The sequence below is a fragment of the Ochotona princeps genome, chromosome 7, assembly GCF_030435755.1.
Source record: "Ochotona princeps isolate mOchPri1 chromosome 7, mOchPri1.hap1, whole genome shotgun sequence".
NCBI lineage: Eukaryota > Metazoa > Chordata > Mammalia > Lagomorpha > Ochotonidae > Ochotona > Ochotona princeps.
In genome coordinates this window covers 57230151-57246314 of record NC_080838.1, presented here as the reverse complement: position 1 = coordinate 57246314, position 16164 = coordinate 57230151, and the positions used below count along the sequence as shown (strand labels likewise).

At 41.5% G+C, this 16164-nt stretch overlaps 1 protein-coding gene across 2 annotated transcripts in view; it reads left to right on the top strand.

Moving 5' to 3' along the window:
• PKD2 (polycystin 2, transient receptor potential cation channel) overlaps positions 1–14521 on the top strand; it is a 44869-nt gene extending 30348 nt beyond the window's left edge. The window contains exons 7-15 of one of the 2 annotated variants that reach the window (XM_004590634.3): positions 678–845; positions 2489–2670; positions 3724–3844; positions 8492–8590; positions 10844–10965; positions 11200–11317; positions 11995–12158; positions 13396–13543; positions 14124–14521. In XM_004590634.3, the coding sequence (XP_004590691.3) occupies positions 678–845; positions 2489–2670; positions 3724–3844; positions 8492–8590; positions 10844–10965; positions 11200–11317; positions 11995–12158; positions 13396–13543; positions 14124–14360 (1359 nt within the window). In that variant the 3' untranslated portion in view covers positions 14361–14521. Of the gene's footprint in view, positions 1–677; positions 846–2488; positions 2671–3723; positions 3845–8491; positions 8591–10843; positions 10966–11199; positions 11318–11994; positions 12159–13395; positions 13600–13647; positions 13869–14123 lie in introns of those variants that run through there. The other variant, XM_058667058.1, reaches the window with a different exon arrangement.
• The last annotated feature ends 1643 nt before the right edge of the window (positions 14522–16164 follow it).

Sequence of the window (16164 nt, the reverse complement as noted above, 5' to 3'; positions counted from 1 at the left end):
GAAGAATGATGAGAAATTAGAAAAAATGTTTTTAATTTTAAAAGCATAAATAAAGGAAACAAGTTGAGGTCAAGAAAGCAAGAGCAGCCAGTTATTTAAATTTGAGTGGCAGAAAAAAACCATTTGAACTTGAATTTATTGCAGCATCACCCGTTGCGAACGTGGATGTGGGGGTGTGGGCAGGCGTGTGTATGTGTACATACAACACGCACACCCATCCACTGGCTTTCCGAACAAAGCAAGGAACACATTATTTGACTGAGTGGCCTTTATGAATGTTGTTGCATAAATGAGTCCTAGAATTCATAGATTGGTAAGCAAAATAGTCCTTTGAAAGTAAGGTATATTTTTTTTTAATTTTTTTTTTATTAATTATTATGCATTATGTGACAGTTTCATATGCTCTGGGAATCCCCCCACCCCTCCCAACACCCCTCCCCCCTGGTGGATTCCTCCACCTTGATGCAGTATTACAGTTCAAATTCCATCAAGATTCTTTCCTTGCAAACATATACCCAGCATAGAGTCCAGCTACTCATTGTCCAGATGGGTTGAACAGTTTGTTGGGGAGACCATTTCTGGTCCAAAGTCAGAGCTGGTAGCATATCATGAAAGTAAGGTATATTTTGCCAAAGCAAAATATGAATGTAATGAAACTGAGATCTTTTATTTTCCAGCTGTCGGTGGTAGCTATAGGAATAAACATATACAGAACATCCAATGTGGAGGTGCTGCTACAGTTTCTGGAAGATCAAAATACTTTCCCCAACTTTGAGCATCTGGCATACTGGCAAATACAATTCAACAACATGGCTGCTGTCTTAGTGTTTTTTGTCTGGATTAAGGTAACCTACATTTCATATTCTGGATTTTCAGTATTTTTTACCTTTGCATTAACGTGCGTCTCACAAATGTTGGAGGAGTTGAATTTGTCATTGTCGCCAAATTCAAGCAGCCAAAGCACAGGGTAAACCAGGGGACCCATGTGATCAGTGCTGTCACTGGGAATGATGTTACTGCTGCTTCCTGGACTGTTGCCAGCTCAGCCTGTGGGAGTTTCATGGAATGAATGAGATCAGAGGCCTTCTCAGTGTGTTGGCTGAACCTGCAGTAAGGCTACTGTTAAGCAGGCAGATCCCAGTGATGCTTGGTAGGAGGTACCTAGATGAAGGAAAGGGAACTACAGAGAGGGAGATAAGGATCATGTGGCAGGGAGGAAGAGAAGCCACGCTTGCTGAAGAAAGATTGCCCTTTTCCGGATACAGGCCATGAGGCAGGTCAGGACAGACACTTGTCTGAATAGTTCCTTTCTCATTTCCTACCTTCTCCCAGGGCCTGGTGTGTATTCCTATGTGTGTGAAAGGCCAGAGCATTTCATACCACAGGCCTCAATTCTGGGGATACAGGACACTGCAGTAATGCCAAGGCAGCCGCTAGCATCTCACCAGCTCCTGTTCTACAATGGTGCCATTCAGGCAGTAGCTGCTGACCACATGAAACCAAATATATTGAAGATTACCTTCAGTCAGAACTTCACCGCCCAGTCCCAGAGCTCAGGGTCTGGGTAGCTAGTGACTGATGTCCTACGCAATGGAATGATAGAGCATGCCCATCATCACAGAAAGTTCTCATGAGCAGCATGGTTCCAGAAACTACTTAGCAACAGCTATGACTTTTTCTGACTTAGTGTTTGTACCTGGGAGACCTGAGCTCTCTCAGAGGGCTTGGACCTCAAACTGTATTTCCCATGCTGTCTCTCTAACTAGTTGCTTATTCAAGAATTACTAACACATCTAACCTTCATCATCTAATAGTGATGATAAAAATCTCAAATGAATTAGTTTAAGCCATGTTGTTACAACATCCCTCAATTTATTTTTCCTGTAAATTGTCACCAGAAACAATTTACAAGAAAAGATTCAATGTGGGGTTGGTGTTGTAGCATAGCAAGGTAAACACCACCTGTGATGCTGGCATCCCATATGACTGCCTGGTAGAATCCTGGCTGCTCCCCTTTTGATCAGCTTCCTGCCAGTGCTCCTGGGACGGCAGCAGAGGATGATCCAAAAACTTGGGACCTTGTGTCAATATGGGAGGCCCAATTAGGGATCCTGGATTTGGCCTGGCCCAGCCTTGGATGCTGCAGCCACTTGAAGAGTGAGCCAGCAGATCTCTTTCTCTCTGTAGCTCTACCTTTCAAATAAATAGATAAATCTTCAAAAAAAAATTCTGGAGCTTTCGATTAAGTGAAATTATAGAAATCTAACATGTGCCCCAAGCTGTTGTGCTTAATGTCGTACTTGGAAATATCTTGTCCCCAGAAACTTTCGTTAGGTTATTTGAGTTAGGGAGTGTGACTTGACTTTTAATATCCCTCAGTTGCCTCTGCCACCAAGTCACCAAGTCAGGCTTCCATTCCTTTCCCAAGCTAGAGAAAATTCCATTGTGTGTAGATTACACCTGTTGGTTTCCTTCCTCTCTTTCACAGCTCTTCAAGTTCATTAATTTTAACAGGACCATGAGCCAGCTCTCCACAACCATGTCTCGGTGTGCCAAAGACCTCTTCGGCTTTGCTATTATGTTCTTCATTATTTTCTTGGCATATGCTCAGTTGGCGTACCTTGTCTTTGGCACTCAGGTTGATGACTTCAGCACTTTCCAAGAGTGCATGTAAGTACCTGTGGAATTAAGAAGAAAAACTTGATGGCAGTTCTTAAGGGTAAAGAAGGCCTTCTTAAGGGCAAAGAAATCTTCATGAGTACTATTTGACAATCTAGAATTTTAAAATAGTTTTAGAAAGTGGGAATGAATTACCTTTTCCAGAAACACTCACCCACCAATCTAAAAACAGACATTTTGAAATGCCAATGCTTAATCTAGCAGTTCTGGAGTCAGAAGTTACAGATCAGCCATCGCCAACCATAGCGTTACAGAGACCAAAGTCGTCTTGCTGCCAGATGCAGATGGGAGCATTCCCAAAGCCACTTGCCTATACTTCTATTCCTCTTGAATTTGAACTTCAAGTTATTTTCTTAGGGGAAAAAAAAGTATTTCTAATTCCAGGAATAAGTTAAACCACTACTGGAATTTTCATTCTTTTTCAAAGTTCCCAAATAAAAACTCAAAATAGGATAGAAAAATAGCCAGTCTCAGATTTCCATCACTTGAGAAAGGAGTTGGGAAAGAAGAATATCTTGGAAATGGAAATTGAGAGAACTTAGGCACAAGGATTCCTGATTACTATTGCTGTTTGAATCAGAGGAGGTGGAAATGCCTTGTCGAGAGAGGCCCAGCACTGGCAACATTCAGCCACTCAAATTTACTGCAAGTAAATGTGAGAATATTGGATGTCTGAACACAAGGGGTATAGGATCTCCCTCAAGAATTTTCTTTTTTCTTTAAGAGATTTTAACTTAAAACAATTGTGAAGATTTCAGGGTATCGTCTCTTCCCAAGATTAGGAAGTTTTAGAGCCAATTGCTTTTTACATCATTTAGTAATCATTGCATTTTCAACTAAATGAAAATAACACAATAACACACATAATAGGAGAGCGTATTCTTCTAGAAGGCTTCAATTGATGTATGTCACAGGAGTTTTCTAAAAGGATTGACTTATTTGGCTGCTATCAAGATGCTAGAAAGTTCCAAAACATGTGAAATCATCTTTCAGGAAAGCTGCATCAACTAGAGGACATTATTTGGTTTTTGTTTTGTTTTATAGCTTCACTCAGTTCCGTATCATTTTGGGCGATATCAACTTTGCAGAGATTGAGGAAGCTAATCGCGTTTTGGGACCACTTTATTTCACTTCCTTTGTGTTCTTTATGTTCTTCATTCTTTTGGTATGTACATTTTTGTTTATAGTGAGGTGGTTTAACCTTTTTTTTAATATTCACAAATCATCCTCTCTAGTTTTCTTTCACACCTTACTCTGTACATTATTTAAGACCCAAGAAGCAGAAAAAATATGGGGATGTAAGAAAATTGACTTTACATGTTATTGATAAACAAAATCAAAGCTTAACCAGGCATCTTTTCAACAGGCTTTTTCTTTACCATGTATGTCTGTGTGATGCAAAAACAACAACAACAAAAAAAGCCAATGCAAATGTACAGTTACTTAAAATAGTGCTTTTCTCAAAAGTCAGATATGCTTACATGCTTTTTAAACACAGTTGTCAGCGTTTTCATAGTTGCTAGCATGACTCTTCATTTCTCTGCTTCTTCTTTTCTTTTTAGAAAATAGGAACTAACAAAACCAGTGAGGGCCAGGATGTCAAGAGTAGTGTTAAGTGATGGCTTTACATGTCTAAATTAAGGTATACAAATCTAGAGACTGCCTACAAAGACTAGTAAAAAAGTAAGCTTAAAAACAACATAATAATGAACTGAAATTGCTTTTAAATTTTTTTTAGAAAAATTTTATTCTCACTTTGGTGAAAGTGCATATTTTTAAAACTTTAGCTCTAAGTTAATTGATTTTTTTTCATGCATTCATTTGTCTACTCAGGATATTAAGTTAGCTCTAATTTAGGTGGGGATTTTCATCTGCACGCTCATATTTACAACTTACTTAATATGAACTGTCATCTTAAGAAAATAACTAAATTTATTTTCGTTTTCACTTTCAACAAATTCTCTAAAGAGCCTTTGTAAAAAGTTAACTCACATTTCAGTAACACAGTATCCTTTCTATTACCAAAAAAAGTCCAGGTATTTTTGCCTAGCATCTGGTACATATTGATTATGACATGGCCTTTAACAAAACTGAATGGGTCAAGAATCTCACACGAATATATTGGAGTCTTGCCGTGCACATGAATCATGGCTGTTTCTTACACTTATGCCTCTTACAATTAAAAAGGAAAAAAAAAACCCTAAAAGCAGGCTTTGGATGCTCACTGCCACTGGCAACCCTCTGGATTCCCAAGCAGCGACAGAACAGAAACCAGGAAACAAACATTCTACAGCCAAACGGACGACTGGCCCCAGACCCCTAGTGTGCTTAGTGCATCAGTCTTTCAAAGGAGGGTTGTAACTGGGGCCATTTGAAGTACTAAAACATGAGCTTATTTAAATCCTATCTCTTAGCAGGCAGTACCTTCTAAATGAGGGGTTTAATTTTTTGTTTGTTCGTTTGCTTGGTTTTGGAGATTTAGTTATTTTTATGGGAAAGGCAGATATACAAAAAGGAGAGAGACAGAGAGAGAAAGATCTTTCATCCTCTGGCTGATGCCTCAAATGGCCTCAGTGCCCAGAGCTGAGCTGACCCAAACCAGAAGCCAGCAGGTTCTTCTAGACCTCCCACATGGGTATAGGGTCCCAAGGCTTTGGGTCATCCTCCACTATCTTTTCAGGCCATAAGCAGAAAACTGGATCGAAAGTGGAACAGCCGTGACACAAACCAGTGCCCATACAGGGTGTCAGTGCTTCAGAATAGAGGATTAGCCTAGTAAGCCATGGAACTGGCCCCTAAGTTAGTTAGTTTTTAAATTTTTTTTAAGATTTATTTATTTGGAATATAGAGAGACAGAGAAAGAGATTTTTCTAACAATTGGTTCACATCCCTCTTCTTCTCCCGCCCTCATCCCCTGGCCCCATGGTCTTAATGACCAAGTGTGGCCCAGGCTGAAGCCAGGAACCAGGAAGTCCATCCTGCTCTCTGACATGAGTGACAGAGCCCTGATCACTTGGGCCATCTTCTGCTGCCTTTTCGGGCACCTTACAGGGAGCTGGATAGGAAGCCCAGAAGCTGGGACTCAAACCAGTGCATGGATATGAGATGCTGGTGTTGCAACAACAGCTTAAACCACTGTGCCACAGTGCTGGTGATCATTTGATCACTCTGCAGAACTTGAAAAGATTCTCCGAGTTTTTGTGTTTATATTGAAAGTTTTTCTTTTATTTATTTATTTGTAATTCAGAGAGAGAGAGGGGCGGGGAGAGATCTCCCATATGCTGGTTCACTCCCAAGAAGACTACAACAACCAGAACCAAACCCAGAAGCCAGGAGCTTCACTGGGTTTCCTGTGTGGGTGGCAAGAGACCAAGTACTTAGGCCATCTGCTGCTTTTCCCAGGCTGTTAGTAGGAAGCCAGATAGGAAGTGCCACGACTAGGACTTGAACTAGCACCCATATAGGATGCCAACATTGCAGGTGGCAGCTTTACCAGCTATGCCACAATTCTGGCCCCTAAAATAGTTTTTTATATCACAGCTCAAAAGGGAATTTCTCTCTTTGCATACCCCTACCCACCACCCACTCCCACAGCCTCAAGGAATGGACAGGCAGATATAAGGCTGTTATTGGCACAGACCTGTCTTGTAAGAAATGACAAGTCCACTGTAGGGTTGGTGGCCTTTCTGAGCTGATTCCTAGTGTTAATTCATCGCCCTGTTCAGCAAAAAGCCTCTGGGGTGGAGTGGCTCCTCCCACCCTTCACACGCAGGGAGACACTTCCCTCTGCAACGACCCTGTGCGAGAGGCAGAGTGTGGAGAGGGGTGCACCCCCTCAAGAACCTTTCTTAGCCAGGTTCTGTTTTGCAGTCTCCTCAGGGACCAAAGCCTTAATCCATTTCAAAAAAGACAATTCACAGGTGTTGGCTCACAGTCATTTGGAAACAAAACGCAGAGATGCCTAAGTTGGAAGGAAGTAGAAAATGTTTCTCCGCCTTACCCTGATAAAGACATGCCCCCGGCATTGAATTTTTAGCCAGGAACTTAAATGTGTTCTGTACTCCAGTCGCATTTGTTCAATAGATTCCTATACAATATTCTTTTACTGATGAAGATTTAGTAGCATATTAAAATTAAGAGCCCTTGTTTGTTAACTCATCATTTATGGAATCTTTGCTGAGCCACTGGATTTCAGTATAGATTATACAAAAGGAGGTACTTTTAAAAGCTCAAGGCAAAAGAAAAATGATAGATGTTTGTTTTGATGTAAAAAATAATGAGATCCGTAGTTTTCTTATAATAAGCATGTCCCATGAACTTGTGGGAAGTCCCTCCTCTACATGAATTCCAAAATATACTTGTACCAAAGTAAACTTAACATTTCATTACATTCAAAGGCTTCCTTGCATTGTGTGTAACACGCTAGCATTCATTTGATTACATGATATGGGTCAGTGTGTTAAGCCTAAAGATACCACGGTCACAAAAGCAGAGACCTTGCGCTGCTGAAGATTCCATGGACTTGTTAGGAAGATAGACATAATAAATACACTACTCTGTAATCACAAGCCATAGTTACATGCTATAAAAAAGAAAAGTAAAATAAAAACAAAGGAAGTATGTATAAAAGAGGGGCCTAATGATCCACTGGAGAAAATCTGCTGGAAACACAAGCCATTACCACTGAGCGAGGGAAGAGTGAAAAAAGAGTAAGTTAGACAGCCCTTGCCTTGCATTAGGGCTTCTCAGCACTCCCCGTATGTTTGTCCGTTGATCCTCACAGCAGATCTGTAAGGGAACTGCTGCTGTGTTTGCCATTTTACAAATGCAAAACAAGCACATAAATCAATGTTCCAAGTAAAGCTTTAGGAAAATTAGAAAGGATAGTCTAGGCAGTTGCAGAACTGGAACCCAAGTTAGCCTAAGTCCAAAGTCTACATATTTTCTACAAGGTTTCTATTTACATACCATCCAGCCTAGCCTAATATATTGCTGCTTGCATATATATATGCTCTGTACCTCTCAAATATGATTATGTAACAAGATGTGGATAAGCATAAACTTGCTTGTCTGTGTTGACAGTGAAATTTGAAGAATTTTTTAGACTTTATACTTGCAGTTTATGTGAAAATTTTTATTTGTGCGTAACAGATAAGCAAAAATAGCAATCCCATTCTACAGGTAATTAATTGATATTTTGTCATATTTCATTCTTGTCTGATTTTGCAAGATATAACATGGTTTTGTAAGTCAAGATATATTATATTTTCTGCTTGGTATGACTTCATTTTTTTCATATTTTCATGTGAAAATAGCTTTTCAAGAAACATGGTAGGGCCCGGCAGCGTGGCCTAGCAGCTAAAGTCCTCGCCTTGAACACCCTGGGATCCCATATGGGTGCCGGTTCTAATCCCAGCAGCTCCACTTCCCATCCAGCTCCCTACTTGTAGCCTGGGGAGCAGTTGAGGACGGCCCAATGCCTTGGGACCCTGCACCCATGTGGGAGACCCAGAAGAGATTCCAGGTTCTCAGCTTCAGATCAGCGCAGCACTGGCCGTTGAGGCACTTGGGGAGTGAATCATCGGACAGAAGATCTTTCTCTCTGTCTCTCCTCCTCTGTGTATCTGACTTTGTAATAAAACAAATAAATCTTTAAAAAAAAAGAAACATGGTAGCAAAATTATTAATATGTGATTTTGTAAAGCAATCAGACTGGAGAAAGAAAAGATAAATCAAAAGGTATGTGTTTATGTTTGCAAAATGTAGTTTGATTTCTTCCTTTAATCTCTAACTTCCTTTGACTCACAAACAGAATATGTTTTTGGCCATCATCAATGATGCTTACTCTGAAGTGAAGTCTGATTTAGCTCAGCAGAAACCTGAAATGGAACTCGCTGATCTTATCAAAAAGGTAAGACAAACCCCGACTTTTAGAACTGTTTTTTCCTGTATGACACAACCATTATTTCAGTATGTCAAGAGTAGCGTTTTCACAGATCCACTAAAATTGTTTGTACTAAAGAGGAGAATACTGTTTCAGGAATAATTTAAATGTTTTCTATCTTGGAAATGTGAATATACTGCTAGCTTGGTCTTTGATTCTGGGAATCCTCACATATCTTGTAATTAAGTTCTCAGTGATCTTTTTGACTGTTGGAAGCTGAGCTTTTGATTTTATCTCCTTGGCTTGTCCTGATACCTTGTGTCGCAGAGATGTAAAATTCAAAAGAAACTGAAAAAGGGAGATCCCATAGACATTCCCACCTCCTCTAAAAAAAAACAAAATAAAGAATGGGTTTAGCAGAAATGTGTGGTCACTGACACTGTACCCTTGGTCTTCCAGGGAAGTTTTTAAAATACTAGAAGGAAAAGGTGCCTGGATCCTGGCTGTAGCCTGAGGACTGAGAACTTTTTCTTGGGCACCTTCTCTGGACTTGGTTCATTGTGAGATGGAAAGTCAGGCCCGGGAATGTTGGGCAGGCTTGTTCTCAGGGTGACTTTGTTTGCTCTGGATAAATCCTATACTGCAGCACATAGCTATGTTGACATTCACAGCTTGCTCCTTAACATTGCTTGGCTAAGACTGAGTGAATCCTTAACTGTCATGTTTATCTTCAGCTCACGCCCTGTTGTCTGTAAATTATATGTGACAGAAAACCTCAGCTTTTCAAAGCAACGACCCTGTTGTCCTGAATTCTGCCCAAGAGAATTGGGTAGCCAATCCCCACGGTGTGTGAAAGCCCTTCTCACTCTGTACAGTTCTTAACCGTGTTTGTGTTAAATGATTTTATCAAAATACATTTTCGTTGATCAAAATACGTTTCATTTATCAGAGTATGCTGGTTGTTGAGTATGAAGTCCCAGCTGCACAGCCAGCTCTTTGAGCCATAGATGGTTATCTCAGTAACCAATGCACAGGAGACCCCGTGATCAACCATGGCACCACTTTAATCTGCTGCTGATTGGTTGCTGAACATCTGCTCTCAGGTTCATGGACATGCCAGGCGTGTGCTGTTGCTTCCTTGACTCCCAGTAATAAAGTCTTGTGATAGTTCACAAAATAACATAATTTAAAGTGTATATATATATTTATATAAAATATGTATTTACCAATCAAGATGAAAGAATAAAAAAGAAATAAAAATTTGTGTGACACTGGAAGTAGCATAGATGAACAGAAGAGACAGCTGGATGTGTTGACACTGCTGTCATTCAATAGATGCCAGCTGGAAGGCAGTGAGGCTGGGTGACAGCACAGTTACCGACCGAACCGAGGAAGGCGGTGGTAACGGAAAGGGTGTAGAGGTCTCGGAGGAAGTGCTGCCCACCAGGACAGGAGATCTTACTTGAGCTATTGCATGACGTTACAAGTGTGAAAGCATAGGTTGAAAGCTGACCCCATGGAGGGGAGTCTGAGAATGACTGCACAGGAGAATCATCCGGGCCCTCTGGGAGACTGGACAGTACAGCCGGTCAGAGGAGAGCAAGTGCTACTCAGCCTGACTGCTATTTTTACAAAGAAATGCAGTAATTTCCCTTCCAATGTCATAGTTGACAGTCTGCTGAACACTGGCTTTTATTTCTGAATTCCTCTGTAAATGTGTCACTGACAGAGGCGTTAGTCCATGTTCAAGGTCCCAGAACAATCACCCTTCTCCCTGTTGGTCACTCAGAGTACCTTGCACAAGGCCGGCCTGACACTCCCTTTGACAGTCCCATGCCACCATAGTTTGCTAGTAAAAATTGCTTATCCACGTGTCACTAGGAGTTCCTCAACATCCTCACACACATAGAGACATTACTGACTACAACACAGTACTAATAATACATGATTAACACATGCTTCCTGGTGTTCTTAAAAGTGGTTGGATGTCCCTGTATGCTCTGGAGCAGATGCTGTGGATGATGTAGTGACTACCATTTCTGTCGCCTGAACACATATGAATAAAATACCTTAGTTCTTGCTTTATGGAGAGACCCTGACCCTTTGCATGTAATTCTTCTGCAAGAGTTTTAAGGAAACTTGAGGGTACATTCGTTATTCACTCATTCAGCACATCCTTGTAGACAGGCCAATTTATACCAATAGTTACTGTCATAAAGGTAAGGTAAAGCAAATGAAAAGGAAAACTATGCTTTGTGTGTATTTGGTTTTTTCTGACAGGGCTACCATAAAGCCTTGGTCAAACTGAAACTGAAAAAGAACACAGTGGATGACATTTCAGAGAGTCTGCGGCAAGGGGGAGGCAAGTTAAACTTTGACGAACTTCGACAAGATCTCAAAGGGTAAGAATCTGTTTCCTGAAGCCCTGGAAGAGTCCTCCTGCTAAGCATCCATTCTTGGAGAAAAAGGAATTTCTGACCAAAGTAGTCCTAGAAAGGTGTGTTTCTGGAACGTTGTGTAGGAGGCATGTTGGCCCCATTCTGGGATTTCTCCTTTCCACCTTCATCTTGATGTGTCTGTGTTTGGGTTGGATCATGTACAGAAACGAGTCCATCTAGGTCCTCTCATCCTTTCAGGAAAGGCCACACTGATGCGGAGATTGAGGCCATATTCACCAAGTATGACCAGGATGGAGACCAAGAACTGACTGAGCACGAACACCAGCAGATGAGAGATGACTTGGAGAAGGAGAGGGTGGGTATGGTTTAGGAGAGCCTGACTGACTCGGCCCCCACCGAGTGCCAGCTGCTGTCCCTGGTGGGCTGCTCAGAGTCCTCTGTGTATGTGTCTCTGCCTCTCCGGTTGATACAGCACCCTACATATTTCCTCAAGGAAACAGTACTGTGTGAGACTACAGCGAGTGCAGGTGGCCACTTCCTTATGGGAGGCCTACAACAATGGCTTCTAAATGCTGTTCCAGAGAGCAGGGTCAGTGGGTACAGACCAGACCCATCACAGTGAAATGCGAACACACATACATGTGAGTAAGGGCTTCACAAGGCCGTGTTTGGTCACAATTTTTATTTTGAGATTATTCTGTCTCCTGACTTTGGAGCTCTTAAATGTTATCTTTTATGAAAAGAAGGTGAGAATGTAGCCTTTCATTGACTTTTTTTTCGTTGCATTGTTGTGTTTGCAATATTCTTTCTTGTCCAAATGAGAAGTTGGCAACTTCTTGCTGCTTGTTAGGATCTGTTTTGGAAATTTGTCAGTCTGTGAAATTTAGAAGTCTGGGAGACCCGGTGAGATGTTAACCATTAAGAAATCCTAGGTGCCTGACAGATACCCATTTCATACGTGCCCCGATCCACGGCAGAACTCCCTCAGGGTCTCGAGATTCCCACTCCTGGCTTACTGACTCTGTTCTTCAGGAGGACCTAGACTTGGATCACAGCTCATTACCACGTCCCATGAGTAGCCGAAGTTTCCCGAGAAGTTTTGACGACTCTGAGGAGGACGATGATGAAGACAGTGGACACAGCTCCAGAAGGAGGGGCAGCATCTCCAGTGGGGTTTCTTACGAAGAGTTTCAAGTGTAAGTGTGTGTGACCTGGCAGCATACAAGTTGACAAGAGCCCAAATGAGATGCAGCAGTTTCCTCTGTCTCTCTTAATTCACTCCGTTTCTACTACTGGTCATCAATTCTTTTTTTAAAAGCTCTACTTGTTTTTAAAGAGATTGTCTTCATGATAGGAAGATTTGTAAATAAGGAAAGCGTTAAATGTGTTCCATATTCTTACCAACCCAAAATAGCTATTAATATTTTAGTTTCTGTGTGCATGTATTTATCAGTGATTTTATGCCCTGACATGTGCTCTATCCTGAAGAATGTCACATGTGCTCTTGGGAAGTATGTATATTCTGCTGTTGAGAATTCTGGTGATATTTGTTGGGTGGGGTTGATTTATAGTGTTATTCAAGTCTCCTGTTTCCATGTTGATCTTCTGCCTAGCCCTATCTATTTTTCAAAGTGGTAGACTTCAGTCTCTAATATTGTTATTTCTCCCTTCAATTTTATAAGGGCTTACTTACTGTATTTTGAAACTCTGTTTTTAGGTGCATATGTAGTTACGTGTTGCTTAGTAACAAAGATAGGCTCTGCAAAATACATTAGGCAATTTTATCATTATACAAACTTAATAGAGTATAATAACTAATTTGTGTGGCCTACTCTACGCATAGGCTACACATTATAGCCTATGGATCCTAGACTATGAGCCCAAACAGCTTCTTACTGCACTGAATAATGTAGGAAATCATAACACTCTGAGATTTCTGTATCTGTACATATTTAAATGTAAAAAAAGGTTCAGTAAAAATACTTGTCAGTAGAAATTTTTAGGTCCATTATAATCTTAAGAGACCACTGTCCCATTGTTAACCAAAGCCTCATTATTCAGCAGCTGACTAAAGGATATCTTCTTTTTTCAAAAACACAGAGGTTTATCTGTTTATTTGAAAGGTAGAGCAAAAGAGGGAAGGAGGAAGGAAAGAGTGAGCAAGAGAAGTAGAATCTTCCATCTGCTTGTTCACTCTCCGATCTGCCCCCTGACAGCTGGGCCTAGGTCAAGATAAAGCCAGGAGCCATAAACTCTCTCAGGATCTCTCGAGTGAGTAGCAGTGGCCCAAGTACTTGGGCCATGTTCTCTTGCCTTCCCAGGAGCATCCACAGAGAGCTGAATAGGAAGCAAAACAGCAGACTGAAACTAGCAATCCAGTATGGGGTACCAGCGTTGTAAGCACTGACTTCCTGCCCACTGTGACTCTCCCAGGCTGGTGAGGCGCGTGGACCGGATGGAGCATTCAATCGGCAGCATCGTGTCCAAGATTGACGCAGTGATTGTGAAGCTGGAGACCATGGAGCAGGCCAAACTCAAGAGAAGGGAGGTGCTGGGCAGGCTGCTGGAAGGGGTGGTCGAGGTGAGAGGTCATGGGTGAGACCATGGGATGAGACCACGGGGTGGTCGAGGTGACAGGTCACAAGTGAGACCATGTGGTGGAACCACAGGGTGGTCGAGATAGAGGTCACGAGTGAGACCACAGAGTGGTTGAGATGATAGATTGAGGTGAGAGGTGGGGCCCATGTGCATCATTGACAAAAATATATGTTGATAGTCTTTTCTAAAATATTAACAACTAATAGTCATTCACAGTGCTGACTCCATGTAGGATCACTGTCACATTTTTTTTTTCTGAAACCCTTGAATGCTGTAGATCAAGTAATCATGTACGTCCAGCCCTGATCCAGGGATGCTGTGTCTCTGCATAACTGTAGAGCAAGTAGTGACTCGACATTCCACACGCTGATGCACCAATGGAACACTACTCATTGGGATTCTGAGAATTGCTATCATGTGCTGCAAATCTCTTAACTGCTGATAAATTACTTAGGCCCTAGATTTCTGCAAGAAGTTTCTAAATGTGGAGGTATGCATACAAAAGTACACGTGACCATGCCTGTAACATCCTAGTGTTTTGATTTTGTTTTAATCCCTTGTAGAATGAAAGACTGGGTCGAGACCCTGACGTCCACAGGGAACAGATGGAGCGACTGGTTCGGGAGGAGTTGGAACGCTGGGAATCTGATGACGGAGCTTCCCAGGTCAGCCACGGTGTAGGCACACCAGTGGGACTTAGCGGTCAGCCTCGCCCCAGAGCCTCTCGCCCTTCTTCCTCCCAGTCTGCAGAAGGTGTGGAAGGTGCTGATCCAAATGGGAATTCCAACATCCACATGTGATACGTGCCGTAGGATCTGGTGTGTCCCTCCCAGGTGAAGGCGGCTGTCCTAAAGTGCCATTCCTATTTATAGGCCCTGAACACCATTGATGCTGGTCTTGGTGACCGATTCTCAAACCTGCACTTTAATTTATTTTATGTAAACTTTACCAAAGGATCAAAGAAGATTTTTGTTTCTCTTGTGGGAGAAATTGAGGTGTAAATATTGAGTATAGGACAAACAAAATTCTCTGTGAAGTATGTTGAGTGGTATTCCCAGTTGCTGCCATGACTGAGCCTCCTCAGTTGACAGTGGAGTGGCCTTAAAGCTACAGAAGGGCAGGCAGAGGTACTTCCGAGAGTCCTTGCCAGCCACAACAGCAGTGTTGTGGGTTTTACCCAGGGTGGGAAGGGAAGGGGGGCATTCCTTCTCACTCAGGAGCAGCTCACAAGCTCCGGACCAAGCTTCCTTCCTAGAAAAGGAGTCTGTCATTCCAACTACCTACCCAGGGTGAGCTTTTGCAAAAGCTGATCTGGAAGAGAACTCAACTGCAGAATGGGTGTGTAGTCATGATGCTAGCATTGGTATGAATGGTGGAGAAACATGTGGAGTCCTACGTTTCTTTATTGATCTAATGTCTGCGAACTGCATCACTTGCTTTTACGTCATTTTGCCTGTCCTTTGAAATGAGCTGAGGGAAGGCACCAAAGACCAATGATAGATAAAGTGAATCCTAACCTTAGGATGACTGAAAGGAGCACTAGATTGTCACTGGGTTTGATTTTGTAAAAAATAATTTTCTTATCAAGATGTATCCTATAGATTGCCTTCCCCATGTGGCTCAGCTCACTGCAACTAAATTTGATGTTATAATTGATCTGCAAAACAAACTTGCCAGCTTTCTGAATAGGCACTGCAAGCTTTAACTCAGCAGATGTGTGTATTATAAGCAAAATATTACTTTTCCAAAATTTATAAATCATCATAACACTGACATTATAAGTTAATTCTCTTAAGTTATTAAAAGAGCTTTTGATGCTGCTAATTCATTTCTGATCAGTGGTCCTGGCCTAATGTCAGGTAGCAGCAGTTGTTCTCACAAAAGAGAGGGTTTTGCCAAATTCATGAGGAAGTAAAGGTTTCTCAAAAAGGAGAAAAACCTTGTTTTTCAGTGTTAAAGTGATATGACCATCTGAGCGCTAATGGGACAAGTAGGACAGAACACAGTGGCCATGAGTGATCCTCACCTGGAGAGCCCAGGGAAGAGAATCCTTTGTTTAATGATATATTTTACATTTACACATGGTCCACTTAATTGGTAAAATGTCAAATTTCCAGTGGAAATATTAATGGCCCCTTTTAATTTAGCTTCTATAAAAGTGAACTCTGTTGTTTCCTTCATGAGTTCATCTCTTTTCTGTCTTTTCAATATGCTACACAGGTTCTTTATTAAGTACTATGGTTTGCATTCCAGGGATAACTGAGTGTACGTATTTATGTGTGTGTCCCATGTTGTTACATGTAAACAAACTTCAACTTGAAGTGCAGCTATATGTGGTATCCATGTGTACTGACCAGGTGCCATATGCCAATTTTGGTCACCAGAAAGTCTTTCTGACACATATTATTAGACAATTTTTCATTTCACATATATGTAAACATTTGTAGAATTCTTTATTTTTACCTGTAAGTTACATACATTTTCCTAGTCATGAAGAATTTCCTCCTCATCCCTTTCCTATCAGCTCCCCTTCAATGTTGACATAATCATGAAGATGTTACATATGCAAGCAACTTTCTCAGCAATCAAAAGTTTCATAAACGT